Raw genomic sequence first — 21,725 nt, 5'->3', positions numbered from 1 at the left:
CAGTGGGTCAGAAGTTTACATACCCTAAGTTGACTGTGCCTTTAAACAGTTTGGAAAATTCCAGAAAAAGATGTCATGGCTTAAGAAGCTTCTGATAGGCTAATTGACATAATTTGAGTCAATTGGAGGTGTACCTGTGGATGTATTTCAAGGCCTACCTTCAAACTCAGTGCCTTGTTGCTTGACATCATGGGAAAATCAAAAGAAATCAGCCAAAACCTCAGAATTGCTCCCAAGTCTGGTTCATCCTTGGGAGCAATTTCCAAACACCTGAAGGTACCACATTCATCTGTACAAACAATAGTACGCAAGTATAAACACTATGGGACCACGCAGCCGTCATACCGCTCAAGAAGGAGACGCGTTCTGTCTCCTAGAGGTGAATGTACGTTGGTGCGAAAAGTGCAAATCAATCCCAGAACAACAGCAAAGGATCTTGTGAAGATGCTGGAGGAAACGGGTACAAAAGTATCTATATCCACAGTAAAACGAGTCCTATATCGACACAACCTGAAAGGCCTCTCAGCAAAGAAGAAGCCACTGCTCCAAAACCGCCATAAAAAAGCCAGACTACGGTTTGCAACTGCACATGGAGACAAAGATCGTACTTTTTGGAGAAATGTCCTCTGGTCTGATGAAACAAAAATAGAACTGTTTGGCCATAATGACCATCGTTATGTTTGGAGGAAAAAGGAGGAGGCTTGCAAGCCAAAGAACACCATCCCAACCGTGAAGCACGGGGGTGGCAGCATCATGTTGTGGGGGTGCTTTTCTGCAGAAGAGACTGGTGCACTTCACAAAATAGATGGCATCATGAGGCAGGACAATTATGTGGATATATTGAAGCAACATCTCAAGACATCAGTCAGAAAGGTATAGCTTGGTCACAAATGGATCTTCCAAATGGACAATGACCCCAAGCATACTTCCAAAGTTGTGGCAAAATGGCTTAGGGACAACAGAGTCAAGGTATTGGAGTGGCCATCACAAAGCCCTGACCTCAATCCTAAAGAAACTTTGTGGGCAGAACCAAAAAAGTGTGTGCGAGCAAGGAGGCCTACAAACCTGACTCAGTGACACCAGCTCTGTCAGGAGGAATGGGCCAAAATTCACCCAACTTATTGTGGGAAGCTTGTGGAAGGCTACCCGAAACGTTTGACCCAAGTTAAACAATTTAAAGGCAATGCTACCAAATACTAATTGAGTGTATGTAAACTTCTGACCCATTGGGAATGTGATGAAAGAAATAAAAGCTGAAATAAATCATTCTCTCTACTATTATTCTGACATTTCACATTCTTAAAATAAAGTGGTGATCCTAACTGACCTAAGACAGGGAATTTTTACTAGGATTAAATGTCAGGAATGGTGAAAAACTGAGTTTAAATGTATTTGGCTAAGGTGTATGTAAACTTCCGACTTCAACTGTACATCTATCGACAGTTGAAAGTTCCCATGTTCCAGAAAACGAAGAAGATGTGAAACCTAGTTTTCTGAAACGAGTCACATACAGCATGTGGAAATTAACATACAAAATGAACAGCAAAGCACACTGGGTATTATTATTGGCTTTGTTTCAGGGTGGAGCTCATTAGAATAATACTCAGCATGCTTTGCAATTGTTAATTTTTACATATACTATTATATTTAGTTAATTTAGTGGACGCTCTTATCACACCATAGTGCCATCAGACTTCTGATACCAATGCAAGGTGAAAGGGGGCCACAAAATTGTGAATCGCTATAAAAAATGATATTGAAAATAATTTTGAAAATACAAATTACACCTCTTGAACGTATCTTGTTACAAAATACAGTATAGTTTAGCCCAGTGTCATACACATGACTAAATACAGAAATACTGTCCATGACTACAGCGCACGCACACACACACACACACAAAGAGAAATACTTACTGAGACGTTGTAGATGGCCATGCCCACAGCGCGGTGGTCATTGATCTTCTCTGTAGATATAGACTTGGTCTCATAAGCCAAGAAAATCCCCAGGAGCAGCAGCAAGCCCTTATAACCATACACCACCCCTACGGAGAGAGAGAGAGGAGAGAGAGGAGAGAGAGGAGAGAGAGGAGAGAGAGGAGAGAGAGGAGAGAGAAGAGAGAGAAGAGAGAGAAGAGAGAGAAGAGAGAGAAGAGAGAGAAGAGAGAGAAGAGAGAGGAGAGAAGAGAGAAGAGAGAAGAGAGAAGAGAGAAGAGAGAAAGAGAAAGAGAGAGAGAGAGAGGGAATGTGTTCACTAGGTTTTTAATATTCACTGGCAGTAGCCTCAAACTCAGGCCTCATGTTAAAGGTAAGATGATTAACAGATGGATTTAATGTACTTGAAGTACAGAGGCTGAGCCCTCTCTCCTTACAAAGCCTCCCTCTCTCTCTCTCTATCTCTCTCTCTCTCCCTCTCTCTCTCCCTCCCTCTCGCCTTACCAAGCCTCCCTCCATTCCTCTCTCTCTCTCTCCCTCCCTCTCTCTCTCTCTCTCTCTCTCTCCCCCTCTCTCTCTCTCTCTCCTTACCAAGCCTCCCTCTCTCCCTCCCTCCCTCATTCTCTCTCTCTCTCTCTCTCTCTCCTTACCAAGCCTCCCTCTCTCCCTCCCTCCCTCCCTTTTTCCTTACCAACCCTTCCTCTCTCCCCGCCACTCTTACTCCCTCCCCCCCTCTCTCCCTCTCTCCCTCCCCCCTCTCTCCCTCTCTCTCTCCCTCCCTCCCTCCCTCCCTCTCTCCCTCTCTCCCTCTCTCCCTCTCTCCCTCTCTCCCTCTCTCCCTCTCTCCCTCCCTCCCTCCCTCCCTCCCTCCCTCCCTCCCTCCCTCCCTCCCTCCCTCCCTCCCTCCCTCCCTCCCTCCCTCCCTCCCTTCCCGTCTCCTTACCAAGCCAAGTGTTCATCTTGTCTGAGCTGCAGTGTTCCAGCAGCGGTTGAACCAGAACATCCAGATCTCCTTTAGGGGCCTCTCTCACAAACTTCTACTCAGACAAACAGAAGAAGAATGTTCTCTCACAAACTTCTACTCAGACAAACAGAGGAATAATGTTCTCTCACAAACTTCTACTCAGACAAACAGAGGAATAATGTTCTCTCACAAACTTCTACTCAGACAAACAGAGGAATAATGTTCTCTCACAAACTTCTACTCAGACAAACAGAGGAATAATGTTCTCTCACAAACTTCTACTCAGACAAACAGAGGAATAATGTTCTCTCACAAACTTCTACTCAGACAAACAGAAGAAGAATGTTCTCTCACAAACTTCTACTCAGACAAACAGAGGAATAATGTTCTCTCACAAACTTCTACTCAGACAAACAGAGGAATAATGTTCTCTCACAAACTTCTACTTAGACAAACAGAGGAATAATGTTCTCAAGACTACTGCACTGTAGGAGAACAGAGGAATAATGTTATCTCAAGACTACTGCACTATAGCAGAACAGAGGAATAATGTTATCTCACAAACTTCTACTCAAACAAACAGAGGAATAATGTTATCTCAAGACTACTGCACTATAGCAGAACAGAGGCATAATGTTATCTCAAGACTACTGCACTATAGGAGAACAGAGGAATAATGTTATCTCAAGACTACTGCACTATAGGAGAACAGAGGAATAATGTTATCTCAAGACTACTGCACTATAGCAGAACAGAGGAATAATGTTATCTCAAGACTACTGCACTATAGGAGAACAGAGGAATAATGTTATCTCAAGACTACTGCACTATAGGAGAACAGAGGAATAATGTTATCTCAAGACTACTGCACTATAGCAGAACAGAGGAATAATGTTATCTCAAGACTACTGCACTATAGGAGAACAGAGGAATAATGTTATCTCAAGACTACTGCACTATAGGAGAACAGAGGAATAATGTTATCTCAAGACTACTGCACTATAGCAGAACAGAGGAATAATGTTATCTCAAGACTACTGCACTATAGCAGAACAGAGGAATAATGTTATCTCAAGACTACTGCACTATAGGAGAACAGAGGAATAATGTTCTCAAGACTACTGCACTATAGGAGAACAGAGGAATAATGTTATCTCAAGACTACTGCACTATAGCAGAACAGAGGAATAATGTTCTCAAGACTACTGCACTATAGCAGAACAGAGGAATAATGTTCTCAAGGCTTCTGCACTATATCCATGTACACATTATATTTCATCATGATTTTTATAGATTCACAATTTGTTTTATTTATTCCTTCAGAGTACTATCTTAATAGTTTGGAGATAAATCTAAATTATACCTCCACCGTGACGTGTAGAGGATCAACTATCTGACTCATACCTCCACCGTGATGTGTAGAGGATTAACTATCTGACTCATACCTCCACCGTGACGTGAAGAGGATCCACTATTTGCCAGATCATGAGTGACAGGACGTCGATGACCAGCAGCACCCCCACGGTGGCGTAGAGTTTCCACGGCTCCAGGTGCTGCAAGGAATCATGGGATATAGGAGGACTGGTCAGTTAGGATGTGTTTCGAATGGCACCCTGTATAGTGCACTACTTTGGCACCCTTTTCCCTACAATAAATAGGGCACTACTTTGGCACCCTGTCCCCTACAGTAAATAGTGCACTACTTTGGCACCCTGTCCCCTACAATAAATTGGGAAAACCTGTGGAAACCCCTCTAGACAATCCCTTTACCCCTCTAGACCATCCCTCTACCCCTCTAGACATCCCTCTAGACCATCCCTCTAGACCATCCCTCTAGAACATCCCTCTACCCCTCTAGAACATCCCTCTACCCCTCTAGACCATCCCTCTACCCCTCTAGACCACCCCTCTAGACCATCCCTCTAGAACATCCCTCTAGAATATCCCTCTACCCCTCTAGACCATCTGTCTACCCCCTCTAGACAATCCCTCTAGAACATCCCTCTACCCCTCTAGACCACCCCTCTACCCCTCTAGAACATCCCTCTACCCCTCTAGACCACCCCTCTACCCCTCTAGACAATCCCTCTAGAACATCCCTCTACCCCTCTAGACCATCCCTCTACCCCTCTAGACATTCCTTCTACCCCTCTAGACCACCCCTCTACCCCTCTAGACCATCCCTCTACCCCTCTAGACAACCCCTCTACCCCTCTAGACCATCCCTCTACCCCTCTAGACCATTCCTCTAGAACATCCCTCTAGAACATCCCTCTACCCCTCTAGACCATCCGTCTACCCCCTCTAGACCATCCCTCTAGAACATCCCTCTACCCCTCTAGACCATCCCTCTACCCCTCTAGACATTCCCTCTACCCCTCTACCCCTCTAGACCATCCCTCTACCCCTCTAGACCATCCCTCTACCCCTCTAGACATTCCCTCTACCCCTCTAGACATTCCCTCTACCCCTCTAGACCATCCCTCTACCCATCTAGACCATCCCTCTAGACCATCCCTCTACCCCTCCAGACCACCCCTCTACCCCTCTTGACCATCCCTCTACCTCTCTAGACCATCCCTCTACCCCTCTAGACCACCCCTCTAGACCATCCCTCTACCTCTCTAGACCATCCCTCTACCCCTCTAGACCACCCCTCTACCTCTCTAGACCACCCCTCTACCCCTCTAGACCACCCCTCTAGACCATCCCTCTACCTCTCTAGACCATCCCTCTACCCCTCTAGACCATCCCTCTACCCCTCTAGACCATCCCTCTACCCCTCTAGACCATCCCTCTACCCCTCTAGACCATCCCTCTACCTCTCTAGACCATCCCTCTACCCCTCTAGACCATCCCTCTACCTCTCTAGACCATCCCTCTACCCCTCTAGACCATCCCTCTACCTCTCTAGACCACCCCTCTACCCCTCTAGACCACCCCTCTACCCCTCTAGACCATCCCTCTACCCATCTAGACCATCCCTCTAACCCTCTAGACCATCCCTCTACCTCTCTAGACCACCCCTCTACCCCTCTAGACCACCCCTCTACCCCTCTAGACCATCCCTCTACCCATCTAGACCACCCCTCTACCCCTCTAGACCATCCCTCTACCCATCTAGACCACCCCTCTACCCCTCTAGACCATCCCTCTACCCCTCTAAACCATCCCTCTACCTCTCTAGACCATCCCTCTACCCCTCTAGACCACCCCTCTAGACCACCCCTCTACCCCTCTAGACCATCCCTCTACCCCTCTAGACCACCCATCTACCCCTCTAGACCATCCCTCTACCCCTCTAGACCATCCCTCTACCCCTCTAGACCACCCCTCTACCCATCTAGACCACCCCTCTACCCCTCTAGACCATCCCTCTACCCCTCTAAACCATCCCTCTACCTCTCTAGACCACCCCTCTACCCCTCTAGACCACCCCTCTAGACCATCCCTCTACCCCTCTAGACCACCCATCTACCCCTCTAGACCATCCCTCTACCCCTCTAGACCATCCCTCTACCCATCTAGACCACCCCTCTACCCCTCTAGACCATCCCTCTACCCCTCTAGACCACCCCTCTAGACCATCCCTCTACCCCTCTAGACCACCCATCTACCCCTCTAGACCATCCCTCTACCCCTCTAGACCATCCCTCTACCCATCTAGACCATCCCTCTACCCATCTAGACCATCCCTCTACCTCTCTAGACCACCCCTCTACCCCTCTAGACCATCCCTCTACCTCTCTAGACCACCCCTCTAGACCACCCCTCTAGGGGATATAGTCAGTACACTACTGTTGACCAGGATATATAGTCAGTACACTACTGTTGACCAGGATATAGTCAGTACACTACTGTTGACCAGGATATAGTCAGTACACTACTGTTGACCAGGATATAGTCAGTACACTACTGTTGACCAGAAAAATAGTCAGTACACTACTGTTGACCAGGATATAGTCAGTACACTACTGTTGACTAGGATATAGTCAGTACACTACTGTTGACCAGGGATATAGTCAGTACACTACTGTTGACCAGGCTATATAGTCAGTACACTACTGTTGACCAGGCTATATAGTCAGTACACTACTGTTGACCAGGGATATAGTCAGTACACTACTGTTGACCAGGATATATAGTCAGTACACTACTGTTGACCAGGATATAGTCAGTACACTACTGTTGACCAGGGATACAGTCAGTACACTACTGTTGACCAGGATATATTGTCAGTACACTACTGTTGACCAGGATATAGTCAGTACACTACTGTTGACCAGGGGTATAGTCAGTACACTACTGTTGACCAGGATATATTGTCAGTACACTACTGTTGACCAGGATATAGTCAGTACACTACTGTTGACCAGGGGTATAGTCAGTACACTACTGTTGACCAGGGATATAGTCAGTACACTACTGTTGACCAGGGATATAGTCAGTACACTACTGTTGACCAGGGATATAGTCAGTACACTACTGTTGACCAGGATATATAGTCAGTACACTACTGTTGACCAGGATATAGTCAGTACACTACTGTTGACCAGGATATAGTCAGTACACTACTGTTGACCAGGGATATAGTCAGTACACTACTGTTGACCAGGGATATAGTCAGTACACTACTGTTGACCAGGGATATAGTCAGTACACTACTGTTGACCAGGATATATAGTCAGTACACTACTGTTGACCAGGATATAGTCAGTACACTACTGTTGACCAGGATATAGTCAGTACACTACTGTTGACCAGGATATAGTCAGTACACTACTGTTGACCAGGATATAGTCAGTACACTACTGTTGACCAGGATATAGTCAGTACACTACTGTTGACCAGGATATAGTCAGTACACTACTGTTGACCAGGTGTATAGTCAGTACACTACTGTTGACCAGGATATAGTCAGTACACTACTGTTGACCAGGATATAGTCAGTACACTACTGTTGACCAGGATATAGTCAGTACACTACTGTTGACCAGGATATAGTCAGTACACTACTGTTGACCAGGATATAGTCAGTACACTACTGTTGACCAGGATATAGTCAGTACACTACTGTTGACCAGGTGTATAGTCAGTACACTACTGTTGACCAGGATATAGTCAGTACACTACTGTTGACCAGGATATAGTCAGTACACTACTGTTGACCAGGATATAGTCAGTACACTACTGTTGACCAGGTGTATAGTCAGTACACTACTGTTGACCAGGATATAGTCAGTACACTACTGTTGACCAGGATATAGTCAGTACACTACTGTTGACCAGGATATATAGTCAGTACACTACTGTTGACCAGTGGCACCATATTGGGAATAGGGCCCCATTTGGGATGCAGCCTTGGGAGGATGAATACAGGGGATCATGGCCCAAGGCCCAGACATCGGTCTGGTTTTCCTGTGAGGGATTAACAATGACATAAATCGACCGGAGCCTGAGCTTGAAGAGAAAACAATGATGCTTATCTAACAGGCCAATTCAATCTGCCCCCGAAGCGTCTGGTTGGGCCGTAAACATTGAAACTGTCACGATCGTGTGGAGGATTGACGGACCAAAACGCAGCATTTGGAAAATACGCCATCTCTTTTATTGATGACGAAGGCAAAACGAAACAAAAACACTTACACACTAAACAAAACAATAAACGATCGTGAAGCTAATCAAACGTAGTGCATACACAGGCTACAAACGTATAACATAGACAATTACCCACATCACATGAAAGCCTATGGCTACCCTAAATATGGCTCCCAATCAGAGACAACAGAAATCAGCTGTCTCTAATTGGGAACTCATTCAGGCAACCATAGACTCTCCTAGACAACTAAACCAACATAGACAACGCTAGACACATGCACTCAACACAAACCCATACACTACACCCAACACCCCCTTTACCATATAATCACCCAAAACCGACAAAACACAAACAATCCCCATGTCACACCCTGACCTAACTAAAATAATAAAGAAAACAAAGAATACTAAGGCCAGGGCGTGACATAACCCCCCCCTTAAGGTGCGAACTCCGAGCGCACCAGCACACAGTCTAGGGGAGGGTCTGGGTGGGCTTCCTTCCACGGTGGCGGCTCCGGCACTGGTCGTGGTCCCCACCCCACCACAGTCACTAACCGCCTCCGTAGCTTCCTCCAAATGACCCCCCTCCACATTAACCCCACTGAATTAAGGGGCAGTTCCGGACTAAGGGGCAGCTCCGGACAAAGGGGCAGCTCCGGACTAAGGGGCAGCTCCGGACTAAGGGGCAGTACCAGGATAAGGGGCAGTACCAGGATAAGGGGCAGCACCAGGATAAGGGGCAGCACCAGGATAAGGGGCAGCTCCGGACTGAGGAACGGCAGCTCCGGACTGAGGGACGGCAGCTCCGGACTGAGGGACGGCAGCTCCGGACTGAGGGACGGCAGCTCCGGACTGAGGGACGGCAGCTCCGGACTGAGGGACGGCAGCTCCGGACTGAGGGACGGCAGCTCCGGACTGAGGGACGGCAGCTCCGGACTGAGGGACGGCAGCTCGGGACTGAGGGACGGCCCATGGCTGGCTGACGGATCTGGCTGCTCATGGCTGGCTGACGGATCTGGCTGCTCATGGCTGGCTGACGGATCCGGCTGCTCATGGCTGGCTGACGGATCTGGCTGCTCATGGCTGGCTGACGGATCTGGCTGCTCATGGCTGGCTGACGGATCTGGCTGCTCATGGCTGGCTGACGGATCTGGCTGCTCATGGCTGGCTGACGGATATGGCTGCTCATGGCTGGCTGACGGATCTGGCTGCTCATGGCTGGCTGACGGATCTGGCTGCTCATGGCTGGCTGACGGATATGGCTGCTCATGGCTGGCTGACGGATCTGGCTGCTCATGGCTGGCTGACGGATCTGGCTGCTCATGGCTGGCTGACGGATCTGGCTGCTCATGGCTGGCTGACGGATCTGGCTGCTCATGGCTGGCTGACGGATCTGGCTGCACATGGCTGGCTGACGGATCTGGCTGCACATGGCTGGCTGGCGGATCTGGCTGCACATGGCTGGCTGGCGGATCTGGCAGATCCTGTCTGGTTGCCGGCTCTGGCAGATCCTGTCTGGTTGGCGGCTCTGGCAGATCCTGTCTGGTTGGCGGCTCTGGCAGATCCTGTCTGGTTGGCGGCTCTGGCAGATCCTGTCTGACGAATGGCTCTAGCGGCTCCTGACTGACGAACGGCTCTGACGGCTCGGGACAGACGGGCGGCTCTAATGGCTCGGGGCAGACGGATGGCTCAGATGGCGCTGGGTAGACGGATGGCTCAGATGGCGCTGGGTAGACGGATGGCTCAGATGGCGCTGGGTAGACGGATGGCTCAGATGGCGCTGGGTAGACGGGCAGTTCAGGCATCGCTGTGCAGATGGCAGACTCAGGCCGGCTGAGGCGCACTGTAGGCCTGGTGCGTGGTGCCGGAACTGGTGGTACCGGGCTGGGGACACGCATCTCAGGGCTAGTGCGGGGAGAAGGAACAGGGCATACTGGACCCTGGGAGCGCACATTAGGCCTAGTGCGTGGTGCCGGAACTGGTGGTACCGGGCTGGGGACACGCATCTCAGGGCTAGTGCTGGGAGCAGCAACAGGACGCACAGGACTCTGGGGACACACAGGAGGCTTGGTGCGTGGTGTAGGCACTGGTGGTAATGGGCTGGAGACACGCACCATTGGACGAGTGCGTGGAGGAGGAACAGGGCTCTGGAGACACACTGGAAGCCTGGTGCGTGGTGTTGGCACTGGTGGAACAGGACTGGGGCGGGGAGGTGGCGCCGGAAATACCGGACCGTGCAGGCGTACTGGCTCCCTTGAGCACCGAGCCTGACCAACCCTACCTGGTTGAATGCTCCCCGTCGCCCGCCCAGTGCGGGGAGGTGGAATAACCCGCACCGGGCTATGTAGGCGAACCGGGGATACCATTCGTAAGGCTGGTACCATGTAAGCCGGCCCGAGGAGACGCACTGGTGGCCAGATAGGTAGAGCCGGCTTCATGGCACTTGGCTCAATGCTCAATCTAGCCCTACCAGTGCGGGGAGGTGGAATAACCCGCACTGGGCTATGCACACGTACAGGAGACACCGTGCGCTCTACTGCGTAACACGGTGTCTGCCCGTACTCCCGCTCTCCACGGTTAGCCTGGGAAGTGGGCACAGGTCTCCTACCTGCCCTTGGCCCACTACCTCCTAGCCCCCCCCAAGAAATTTTTGGGTAGTACTCACGGGCTTCCAGCCTTGCCTCCGTGCTGCCTCCTCATATCGCCGCCTCTCTGCTTTCGCTGCCTCCCGCTCAGCTTTGGGCGGGCGATATTCTCCAGGTTGAGCCCAAGGTCCCTTTCCATCCAATTCGTCCTCCCATCTCCAGAAATCCTGTGTAGGAGGGTCCTGTTGCCGCTTTACATGCCGCTTGGTCCTGTATTGGTGGGTAATTCTGTCACGATCGTGTGGAGGATTGACGGACCAAAACGCAGCATTTGGAAAATAAGCCATCTCTTTTATTGATGACGAAGGCAAAACGAAACAAAAACACTTACACACTAAACAAAACAATAAACGATCGTGAAGCTAATCAAACGTAGTGCATACACAGGCTACAAACGTATAACATAGACAATTACCCACATCACATGAAAGCCTATGGCTACCCTAAATATGGCTCCCAATCAGAGACAACAGAAATCAGCTGTCTCTAATTGGGAACTCATTCAGGCAACCATAGACTCTCCTAGACAACTAAACCAACATAGACAACGCTAGACACATGCACTCAACACAAACCCATACACTACACCCAACACCCCCTTTACCATATAATCACCCAAAACCGACAAAACACAAACAATCCCCATGTCACACCCTGACCTAACTAAAATAATAAAGAAAACAAAGAATACTAAGGCCAGGGCGTGACAGAAACAGAGGGTCCATATCAAATCGAATCCCAACGAGCAGCGCTCACTGACAAAAAATAGATGGGTAATAATCCTCTTTTATGTAACTGTTTGAAAGGAAAAGAAAAAAAGCGAGGAAAGACAACGGACCAATAGCGTCACTGTAATTGATTGATTCTGTTGTATTATTCCAGAGGATTAACGTTTTGTAGCGAATTCCATCTATTCTCCTCATAGTAAGTAGTAAGATAAAGAATCTGCATCACAAATGGCAGCCTATTCCCTATAGGCCCTGGTCAAATGTAGTGCACCCTATTCCCTATGGGCCCTGGTCAAATGTAGTGCACCCTATTCCCTATGGGCCCTGGTCAAATGTAGTGCACCCTATTCCCTATGGGCCCTGGTCAAATGTAGTGCACCCTATTCCCTATGGGCCCTGGTCAAATGTAGTGCACCCTATTCCCTATGGGCCCTGGTCAAATGTAGTGCACCCTATTCCCTATGGGTCCTGGTCAAATGTAGTGCACCCTATTCCATGTGGGCCCTGGTCAAATGTAGTGCACCCTATTCCCTATAGGCCCTGGTCAAATGTAGTGCACCCTATTCCCTATAGGCCCTGGTCAAATGTAGTGCACCCTATTCCCTGTGGGCCCTGGTCAAATGTAGTGCACCCTATTACCTGTGGGCCCTTGTCAAATGTAGTGCACCCTATTCCCTATGGGCCCTGGTCAAATGTAGTGCACCCTATTCCCTATAGGCCCTGGTCAAATGTAGTGCACCCTATTCCCTGTGGGCCCTGGTCAAATGTAGTGCACCCTATTCCCTACGTAGTACCTATAGACTCTGGTCAAATGTAGTGCACCCTATTCCCTACGTAGTACCTATAGACTCTGGTCAAATGTAGTGCACCCTATTCCCTGTGGGCCCTGGTCAAATGTAGTGCACCCTATTCCCTGTGGGCCCTGGTCAAATGTAGTGCACCCTATTACCTGTGGGCCCTGGTCAAATGTAGTGCACCCTATTCCCTGTGGGTCCTGGTCAAATGTAGTGCACCCTATTCCCTGTGGGCCCTGGTCAAATGTAGTGCACCCTATTCCCTGTGGGCCCTGGTCAAATGTAGTGCACCCTATTCCCTATAGGCCCTGGTCAAATGTAGTGCACCCTATTCCCTATAGGCCCTGGTCAAATGTAGTGCACCCTATTCCCTGTGGGCCCTAGTCAAATGTAGTGCACCCTATTCCCTGTGGGCCCTGGTCAAATGTAGTGCACCCTATTCCCTGTGGGCCCTGGTCAAATGTAGTGCACCCTATTCCCTGTGGGTCCTGGTCAAATGTAGTGCACCCTATTCCCTGTGGGTCCTGGTCAAATGTAGTGCACCCTATTCCCTGTGGGCCCTGGTCAAATGTAGTGCACCCTATTCCCTGTGGGCCCTAGTCAAATGTAGTGCACTATAAAGGGCAATAGAGTGCCAATTGGGATGAACATACTATTCACCGTCTATTGTCCCGAGGTATAGTCTACACTATCTTCTATATAGTAGATATATCAGTAATTCAGTTGAAAAACACTAAGGTAGAAGTACATTTAAACTTTTCCTACAGTCAAATGACCAAATCGCCCTCTATTGGCCTCATGGGTGGAATGTTCTTCATATTTTTCATAATTGAATCATTAATAAATATTATTTCTTACAAACCTACGGATTGGTGTTTCTATGTCAAGCGGGTTGTGTTATATTTCAGTCTTCTGTGATGAATATAAAGTGTAATATTGGGATTCAAACTCAAAATGTAACACATTTCATCTCTATATCTGACATGGTACAGATGTCTTCTTTCTTTAAGCCCATGACCATGTGTGTGAGGTGTATACTTTAGTTTCAAAGTAGATTTGTTTAAGACTACCAAGAAACAGTCTGTGTGACCCTGATTTAGCCCACTGCAGTAAAAGGTTAAACATGCCTCATATCTAGATACTGTGGAAATGTATGCGACTTGGCAAGCGTCGAGGATCCCCTAACGGGGATGTCGATTAAGGAAGCTCCCCCGCACCTCTCTGATTCAGAGGGGTTGGGTTAAATGCGGAAGACACATTTCAGTTGAAGACATTCAGTTGTACAACTGACTAGGTATCTCCCTCTTTCCTCCTGGTTTCCTCCCAGTGTTGTACAACTGACTAGGTATCTCCCTCTTTCCTCCTGGTTTCCTCCCAGTGTTGTACAACTGACTAGGTATCTCCCTCTTTCCTCCTGGTTTCCTCCCAGTGTTGTACAACTGACTAGGTATCTCCCTCTTTCCTCCTGGTTTCCTCCCAGTGTTGTACAACTGACTAGGTATCCCCCTCTTTCCTCCTGGTTTCCTCCCAGTGTTGTACAACTGACTAGGTATCTCCCTCTTTCCTCCTGGTTTCCTCCCAGTGTTGTACAACTGACTAGGTATCCCCCTCTTTTACAGAATGAAAAAAGAGGATTGTTACATCTCAAAGGTTCTAACGCGAAAGATCTTACGCAATTCCCCCCCCAAAAAACAGCCACACGTCATTGTCGGGGGGGGTAACAAAGGAAATCAACATCACAACAATAACAGAGAGTATCGCTCGGCGGCCGTGGCGCTCGCTGGAACATCTCAATGTTTAATGGGTGGAACGCCTCTCCCCGGCCTTCTGTCTGTGTCCCCAATGGCACCCTAGAAACTACACAGTGCAGTACAATTTTGATCAGAGCCTTATGGGACACTCAGTCGGCCCTGGTCAAAAGTAATGCAACAAATAGGGAATAGGGTGCTATTTGGGACACAGACTCTGAATAGGGGGCCTGGCTGGCTGGCTGGTTGGTTGCTGGCTGAATGGCTGGCTGGTTGCTGGCAGGCTGGCTGGCTGGCTGAATGACTCGCTAGTTACTTGCTGGCTGAATGGCCGGCTGAATGACTGGTTGGTTACTGGCTAGCTGAATGTCTGAATGACTGGCTGGTTACTGGCTGGCTGGCTGAATGACTGGCTGGCTGGCTGGTTACTGGCTGGCTGAATGACTAGCTGGCTGGCTGAATGGCTGAATGACTGGCTGGTTGGTTACTGGCCTGGTCAAAAGTAATGCAACAAATAGGGAATAGGGTGCTATTTGGGACACAGACTCTGAATAGGGGGCCTGGCTGGCTGGCTGGTTGGTTGCTGGCTGAATGGCTGGCTGGTTGCTGGCAGGCTGGCTGGCTGGCTGAATGACTCGCTAGTTACTTGCTGGCTGAATGGCCGGCTGAATGACTGGTTGGTTACTGGCTAGCTGAATGTCTGAATGACTGGCTGGTTACTGGCTGGCTGGCTGAATGACTGGCTGGCTGGCTGGTTACTGGCTGGCTGAATGACTAGCTGGCTGGCTGAATGGCTGAATGACTGGCTGGTTGGTTACTGGCTTGCTGGCTTGCTGGCTGGCTGGCTGGTTACTGGCTGGCCGAATGACTGGCTGGCTGGTTACTGGCTGGCCGAATGACTGGCTGGCTGGTTACTGGCTGGCTGAATGACTAACTGGCTGGTTACTGGCTGGCTGAATGGCTGAATGACTGGCTGGTTACTGGCTGGCTGAATGACTAGCTGGCTGGTTACTGGCTGGCTGAATGGCTTGCTGGCTGAATGACTGGCTGGCTGGTTACTGGCTGGCTGACTGAATGACTGGCTGGCTGGTTACTGGCTGGCTCGTTACAGGCTGGCTGAATGGCTTGCTGAATGGCTGGCAGAATGACAGTTAAGTGACTCAGATTGTTCTCTCTCTCTCTCTCTCTCTCTCACCGGTGGGACCAATTGGAGGGGTTCAACGGTGGGGCTATGCGACTGGGAGTGCTATCTTGATCTCTCCAAGGGGGCCGACTACAGAACAGGACTGGGCCAGAGAGAAAGAACGGGAGTAGAGAGAGAGTAAATGTGGAATGATAATATCACGTTGGGGAAATACATCATTTTCAGTGCAACCTACAAGGGTTCTCCTTTGAGGACAGACGAAGAGTGCCCTTGACTGGGATGACGCTAAAGTGAAAGCCAGTTATTCTCCTTTTTTATTTACCTTCCTCTTCTCCTTCTTGTCATCCTTCTTGGTGAAGACGGTGTGGACCCACCAGATCTTAGTGAACATAGAACCGTACGCCAGGCTGAAGCCCAGGCCGAGCAGCCACAGGCGGAACTGGCCGGGGAATAGGGGAAAGAAAATACATCTATTAAACAATAATCATTCATTGTATCTAGGCATCTATTAAACAATAATAAATCCTTTACATAACTTGTGGGGGATAAAAACAATTATTTTCAAATGTATTAATGTGTTAAATATAATAGTTATTAGAGAATAATTCCTTTTTAAAGTCATGTTCTCATTTGGCAGTTCTTCATATGACCTCAACTGTCTTCGTACAAGAATTCTAACACATAAAACTCTATCCCCCATAATGCCTCAGTGGTAGGATCCACTTCCCTTTAGCAGTAGATGTAAAGTGAAGATCTTGGGTCAGTTTAGCATTATCCGTACAATTTTTTAAGGTTAGGGTCTTTACCAGGGGAAACACTTCAGCCCAGAGCTTTCCTGTACCCATAAAACTCGATCCCCCACAATGCTTTAGTGGTATGGCTCCACTTCCTGTGTACCTGGCAGACCACGGGGAACTGCTTCCTGTGTATGTGGTGTCCGTCGAGGCCCAGAGGGAAGACAGCAGCCAGAGCCATCATACACCCCACTGCCGTCATGTTGTTCAGGTATGGCTGGGAGTTCTGGATGTACCTGTCATACACACACACACACACACACACACACACACACACACACACACACACACACACACACACACACACACACACACACACACACACACACACACACACACACACACACACACACACACACACAGATTTTTCTGGCCATCAGGCTCTCTATCTCCCTCTACACACATGCACACACACACATGAACACTATCTCTGTCTATAGAAAGTCTCTGTGAGCCATTCAGCATGCAGACAACCCAGACTGACACATAGTGCAGGAGGATATTAGCTGTCTGTCACAAATGAAAATTAATTTGGGGATTTAACTGTCAAGCTCACACACCGACATGTGAATATCCTTGGTAAGAGTCACGCTGAATGATTGATATACAGGATGTGTCAAGAAGTGGGAATATTGGATATATCTGTGATGGACATAGGATCAAAATAAATATTCTCAGAATCACTGTATTTCACACATTTCAAACACGCTTAGAAAATGGGAGAGAACAAATGCTGTATGCACACACACACGCACACGCACACGCAGGTCTTTGGGTACCTGACATTGCTGTTGTAGATGTTGAATGTGAGACACACTATCCCCAGTAGAATCCCCAGTCCAGCGAACACAGACACAGAGACAAAGAGCTTCTGAGAGAGGAACCTAAACTCCTCTATAACCACCGTCTGATCTGCTGGGGGGCCTGGACCTACGGGGGGAGAGAGATAGATTCATGATCATTATAATCTCATTATAGCAACGACCTGAGAAAGACTTGCAGGGGTAGAATGAGCCATGTGGAGGCTAGGGATGATTAGGTAGACAAGGAAGTATGTGGGATCAGGATGGGACTAAAGCCGGGACATCAGGGTTCACGACCCCTTCGCTTACGAGTGGCATGGGCTCTTTAGTGACCACAGAGAGTCAAGATCTCCATTTAAAATCACAACTGAAGGACAGAAACCCTTGTAGAGAGAGAGAGAGAGAGAGAGAGAGAGAGAGAGAGAGAGAGAGAGAGAGAGAGAGAGAGAGAGAGAGAGAGAGAGAGATGAAGGGACAGAAAAAGAGGGATGGATGAGAGGAGAGCGGGAAAGTGGTGGAGAGAGAGAGATGAAGGGAGATGGAGAGAGAGAGATGAAGGGAGATGGAGGTAGAGAGATGAAGGGAGATGGAGGTAGAGAGATGAAGGGAGATGGAGAGAGAGAGATGAAGGGAGATGGAGGTAGAGAGATGAAGGGAGATGGAGAGAGAGAGATGAAGGGAGATGGAGAGAGAGAGATGAAGGGAGATGGAGAGAGAGAGATGAAGGGAGATGGAGAGAGAGAGATGAAGGGAGATGGAGGTAGAGAGATGAAGGGAGATGGAGAGAGAGAGATGAAGGGAGATGGAGAGAGAGAGATGAAGGGAGATGGAGAGAGAGAGATGAAGGGAGATGGAGAGAGAGAGATGAAGGGAGATGGAGAGAGAGAGATGAAGGGAGATGGAGAGAGAGAGATGAAGGGAGATGGAGAGAGAGAGATGAAGGGAGATGGAGAGAGAGAGATGAAGGGAGATGGAGAGAGAGAGATGAAGGGAGATGGAGAGAGAGAGATGAAGGGAGATGGAGAGAGAGAGATGAAGGGAGATGGAGAGAGAGAGATGAAGGGAGATGGAGAGAGAGAGATGAAGGGAGATGGAGAGAGAGAGATGAAGGGAGATGGAGAGAGAGAGATGAAGGGAGATGGAGAGAGAGAGATGAAGGGAGATGGAGGTAGAGAGATGAAGGGAGATGGAGGTAGAGAGATGAAGGGAGATGGAGAGAGAGAGATGAAGGGAGATGGAGAGAGAGAGATGAAGGGAGATGGAGAGAGAGAGATGAAGGGAGATGGAGAGAGATCCAAAATCCAGAAAAGAGCCGTTAAATTCTACAACCACATAAAAGGTAGTGATTCCCAAACCTTCCATAACAAAGCCATCACCTACAGAGAGATGAACCTGGAGAAGAGTCCCCTAAACAAGCTGGTCCTGGGGCTCTGTTCACAAACAGACCTCACAGAACCCCAGGACAGCAACACAATTAGACCCAACCAAATCAAGAGAAAACAAAAAGATAATTACGTGACACAAAAATAATTAAGAATTAACAAAAAAACTGAGCAAACTAGAATGCTATTTGGCCCTAAACAGAGAGTACACAGTGGCAGAATACCTGACCACTGTGACTGACCCAAACTTAAGAAAAGCTTTGACTATGTACAGACTCAGTGAGCATAGCCTTGCTATTGAGAAAGGCCGCCGTAGGCAGACATGGCTCTCAGGAGAAGACAGGCTATGTGCACACTGCCCACAAAATGAGGTGGAAACTGAGCTGCACTTCCTAACCTGCCCAATGTATGACCATATTAGAGACACATATTTCCCTCAGATTACACAGATCCACAAAGAATTCGAAAACAAACCCAATTTTGATAAACTCCCATATCTACTGGGTGAAATTCCACAGTGTTCCATCACAGCAGCAAGATTTGTGACCTGTTGCCACAAGAAAAGGGCAACCAGTGAAGAACAAACACCATTGTAATACAACCCATATTTATGCTTATTTATATTCCCTTGTGTACTTTAACCATTTGTACATTGTTACAACACTGTATATATACATAATATGACATTTGTAATGTCTTTATTGTTTTGAAACTTCTGTATGTTTAATGTTTACTGTTAATTTTTATTGTTTATTTCAGTTTTGTATATTATCTACCTCACTTGCTTTGGCAATGTTAACACATGTTTCCCATGCAAAATAAAGCCCCTTGAATTGAATTGAATTGAGAGATAGATGGAGATGGGAGATGGAGAGATAGAGAGACCCACAGGCCGTGTCCGAATACCCATACTTGCGTTGTAAATAGTAGGCATTATGGGAAAAATGTAACGTTTTATAGTATGTGAAATAAAAAAAAATTAGTATGCTTTAAATGCCAGAATGTCATACTCTTTTTGGCTTTTCATATTGTACAATTCACTGCATGCTATTGAGAAAGAGAAATGTCTTCAGACCCATGCTATTGAGAAAGAGAATCGTCTTCAGACCCATGTGTGTTTGACAACAGCTGATAATCAGAGAAGGCTGTACCAAAATGAATGAACTGACAGAGTCAGTGTCTTGTCAGAGAGAAAGACAGATGCTAATTAGGCTGGATCTCTCCCTCGCCCATCCCGGACTCAGCAGTGGAGGACTGATCTGGTAGAGTTACAGGTCATCGGGGTTAGTAGGAGTGACCTGGTAGAGCTACAGGTCAGCGGGGTTAGTAGGAGTGACCTGGTAGAGTTACAGGTCAGCGGGGTTAGTAGGAGTGACCTGGTAGAGTTACAGGTCAGCGGGGTTAGTAGGAGTGACCTGGTAGAGCTACAGGTCAGCGGGGTTAGTAGGAGTGACCTGGTAGAGCTACAGGTCAGCGGGGTTAGTAGGAGTGACCTGGTAGAGTTACAGGTCAGCGGGGTTAGTAGGAGTGACCTGGTAGAGCTACAGGTCAGCGGGGTTAGTAGGAGTGACCTGGTAGAGCTACAGGTCAGCGGGGTTAGTAGGAGGGATCTGGTAGAGCTACAGGTCAGCGGGGTTAGTAGACTAACCACCAACAACACACTGCTCCACATCTCCAGTCTGGAATATGGAGTACAGGTGTTGGATCTTAATTTGACCAGTATTGTCACAGCAAAATGATCCTGCAGCAACAGGATTTGAACATTTAGTCCATAATGTTACTTGATCGGTGGTTAGACAATTAGCTGGTCAAAATTAGGCTACATTAAAAGTACCACACCGCCAATATAACCTTCTACTAGTGAGGGTTTTCAGTGAAGTTATGTAAATCATGCATTTCCTGCGGTGCAGGACACATCAAAGCAACAAAAGAGTGATCATAATTAAGATACTGTAGTGTAAATGTAAAATGACAATTGGGCACTCAAAAGAACAGAGCCTGGAGCCCATCTGCTGTGTGATGCTGGATAGGTGCACGATGTCTCTGTGAATTGGCACTCAAATATAACAGCTTCCTGTCAGACAGTATCTTCAATGCGACGCTGGATTGGTGGGGATGGGAAAGTGTTTGTTTGTTTGTCTCTCGCCATAAGAGGCTCCTATAGTTTGCGTGTTTCATGATATTTTTTTCTATGGTCTCTGTATGCTTCGTTATGCTTCATTGTTGCATATTCCACTGTTGTTCTAGGAGTGTGTGACGCTGTAACAGTGCTGGTTTAGCCTGGGATGCTGCAGTGCTAAGATGTAGCGGTTTAGGGTACTAAGTAATGCACTACAGTATATAGGGAATAGGGGGGCCATTTGGGACAACATGGTTACTTCAGAACTTGGTGTGTTTGTTAATATAAAGCACGTTGCCATGGAGTCAGGAGGTCAGGGTAGCAACCGTAACCTACAGCGCATCTCTTTAGTCAGGAGCGTGTTGCTATGGAGTTTTATGCTACATGGAATCAAATCAACTGTATTCCTTCACATGGAATCAAATCAACTGTATTCCTTCACACGGAATCAAATCAACTGTATTCCTTCACATGGAATCAAATCAACTGTATTCCTTCACACGGAATCAAATCAACTGTATTCCTTCATATGAAAACAAATAAACTGTATTCCTTCATATGAAAACAAATAAACTGTATTCCTTCATATGGAATCAAATCAACTGTATTCCTTCATATGGAATCAAATCAACTGCCTGCGTGCGTGCGTGCGTGCGTATGTGACCAGCTGGGGCCATTTTATTGTTCCCCACAAGGTCAAATGTTATTTCTAGGGGGTTTAGGGTTAAGGTTAGACTTAGTGTTAGGGTTAGGAGCTAGGGTTAGGGGTTAGGGAAAAATCGGATTTTTGAATTGGACTGAATTGTGTGTCCCCACAAGGTTAGTCTTACAATACTGTGTGTGTGTGTGAGTGTGTTTGAATGTTCGTATCTGTGTGTGTGTGTGTGTGTGTGTGTGTGTGTGTGTGTGTGTGTGTGTGTGTGTGTGTGTGTGTGTGTGTGTGTGTGTGTGTGTGTGTGTGTGTTTAGTAGTGTCATTTGGGCCAGTGTGTTCTCTCTAATACCTCTCCTTGCCCTTAGTGCTGAAATCGGAACAGTGTGTTACCATGGCGACCGGGCTCCATAATGGTTGC

At 47.8% G+C, this 21,725-nt stretch overlaps 1 protein-coding gene across 1 annotated transcript in view; it reads right to left on the bottom strand.

Moving 5' to 3' along the window:
• LOC139555298 (gamma-aminobutyric acid type B receptor subunit 1-like) overlaps positions 1-21,725 on the bottom strand; it is a 324,185-nt gene that overhangs the window by 30,183 nt on the left and 272,277 nt on the right. Inside the window, exons 16-21 of the mRNA XM_071368991.1 lie at positions 17,129-17,279; positions 16,453-16,585; positions 15,878-15,994; positions 4,344-4,451; positions 2,878-2,971; positions 1,917-2,044 (exon numbers count right to left, since the gene is read on the bottom strand). Coding sequence (XP_071225092.1) covers positions 1,917-2,044; positions 2,878-2,971; positions 4,344-4,451; positions 15,878-15,994; positions 16,453-16,585; positions 17,129-17,279 — 731 coding nt within the window. The remainder of the gene's footprint in view (positions 1-1,916; positions 2,045-2,877; positions 2,972-4,343; positions 4,452-15,877; positions 15,995-16,452; positions 16,586-17,128; positions 17,280-21,725) is intronic.

This window comes from Salvelinus alpinus, chromosome 26 (genome assembly GCF_045679555.1).
Source record: "Salvelinus alpinus chromosome 26, SLU_Salpinus.1, whole genome shotgun sequence".
Taxonomy (NCBI): Eukaryota; Metazoa; Chordata; class Actinopteri; order Salmoniformes; family Salmonidae; genus Salvelinus; species Salvelinus alpinus.
The sequence above is the reverse complement of the archived record's forward strand: the minus strand, read 5'-3'. Positions and strand labels throughout refer to the sequence as shown.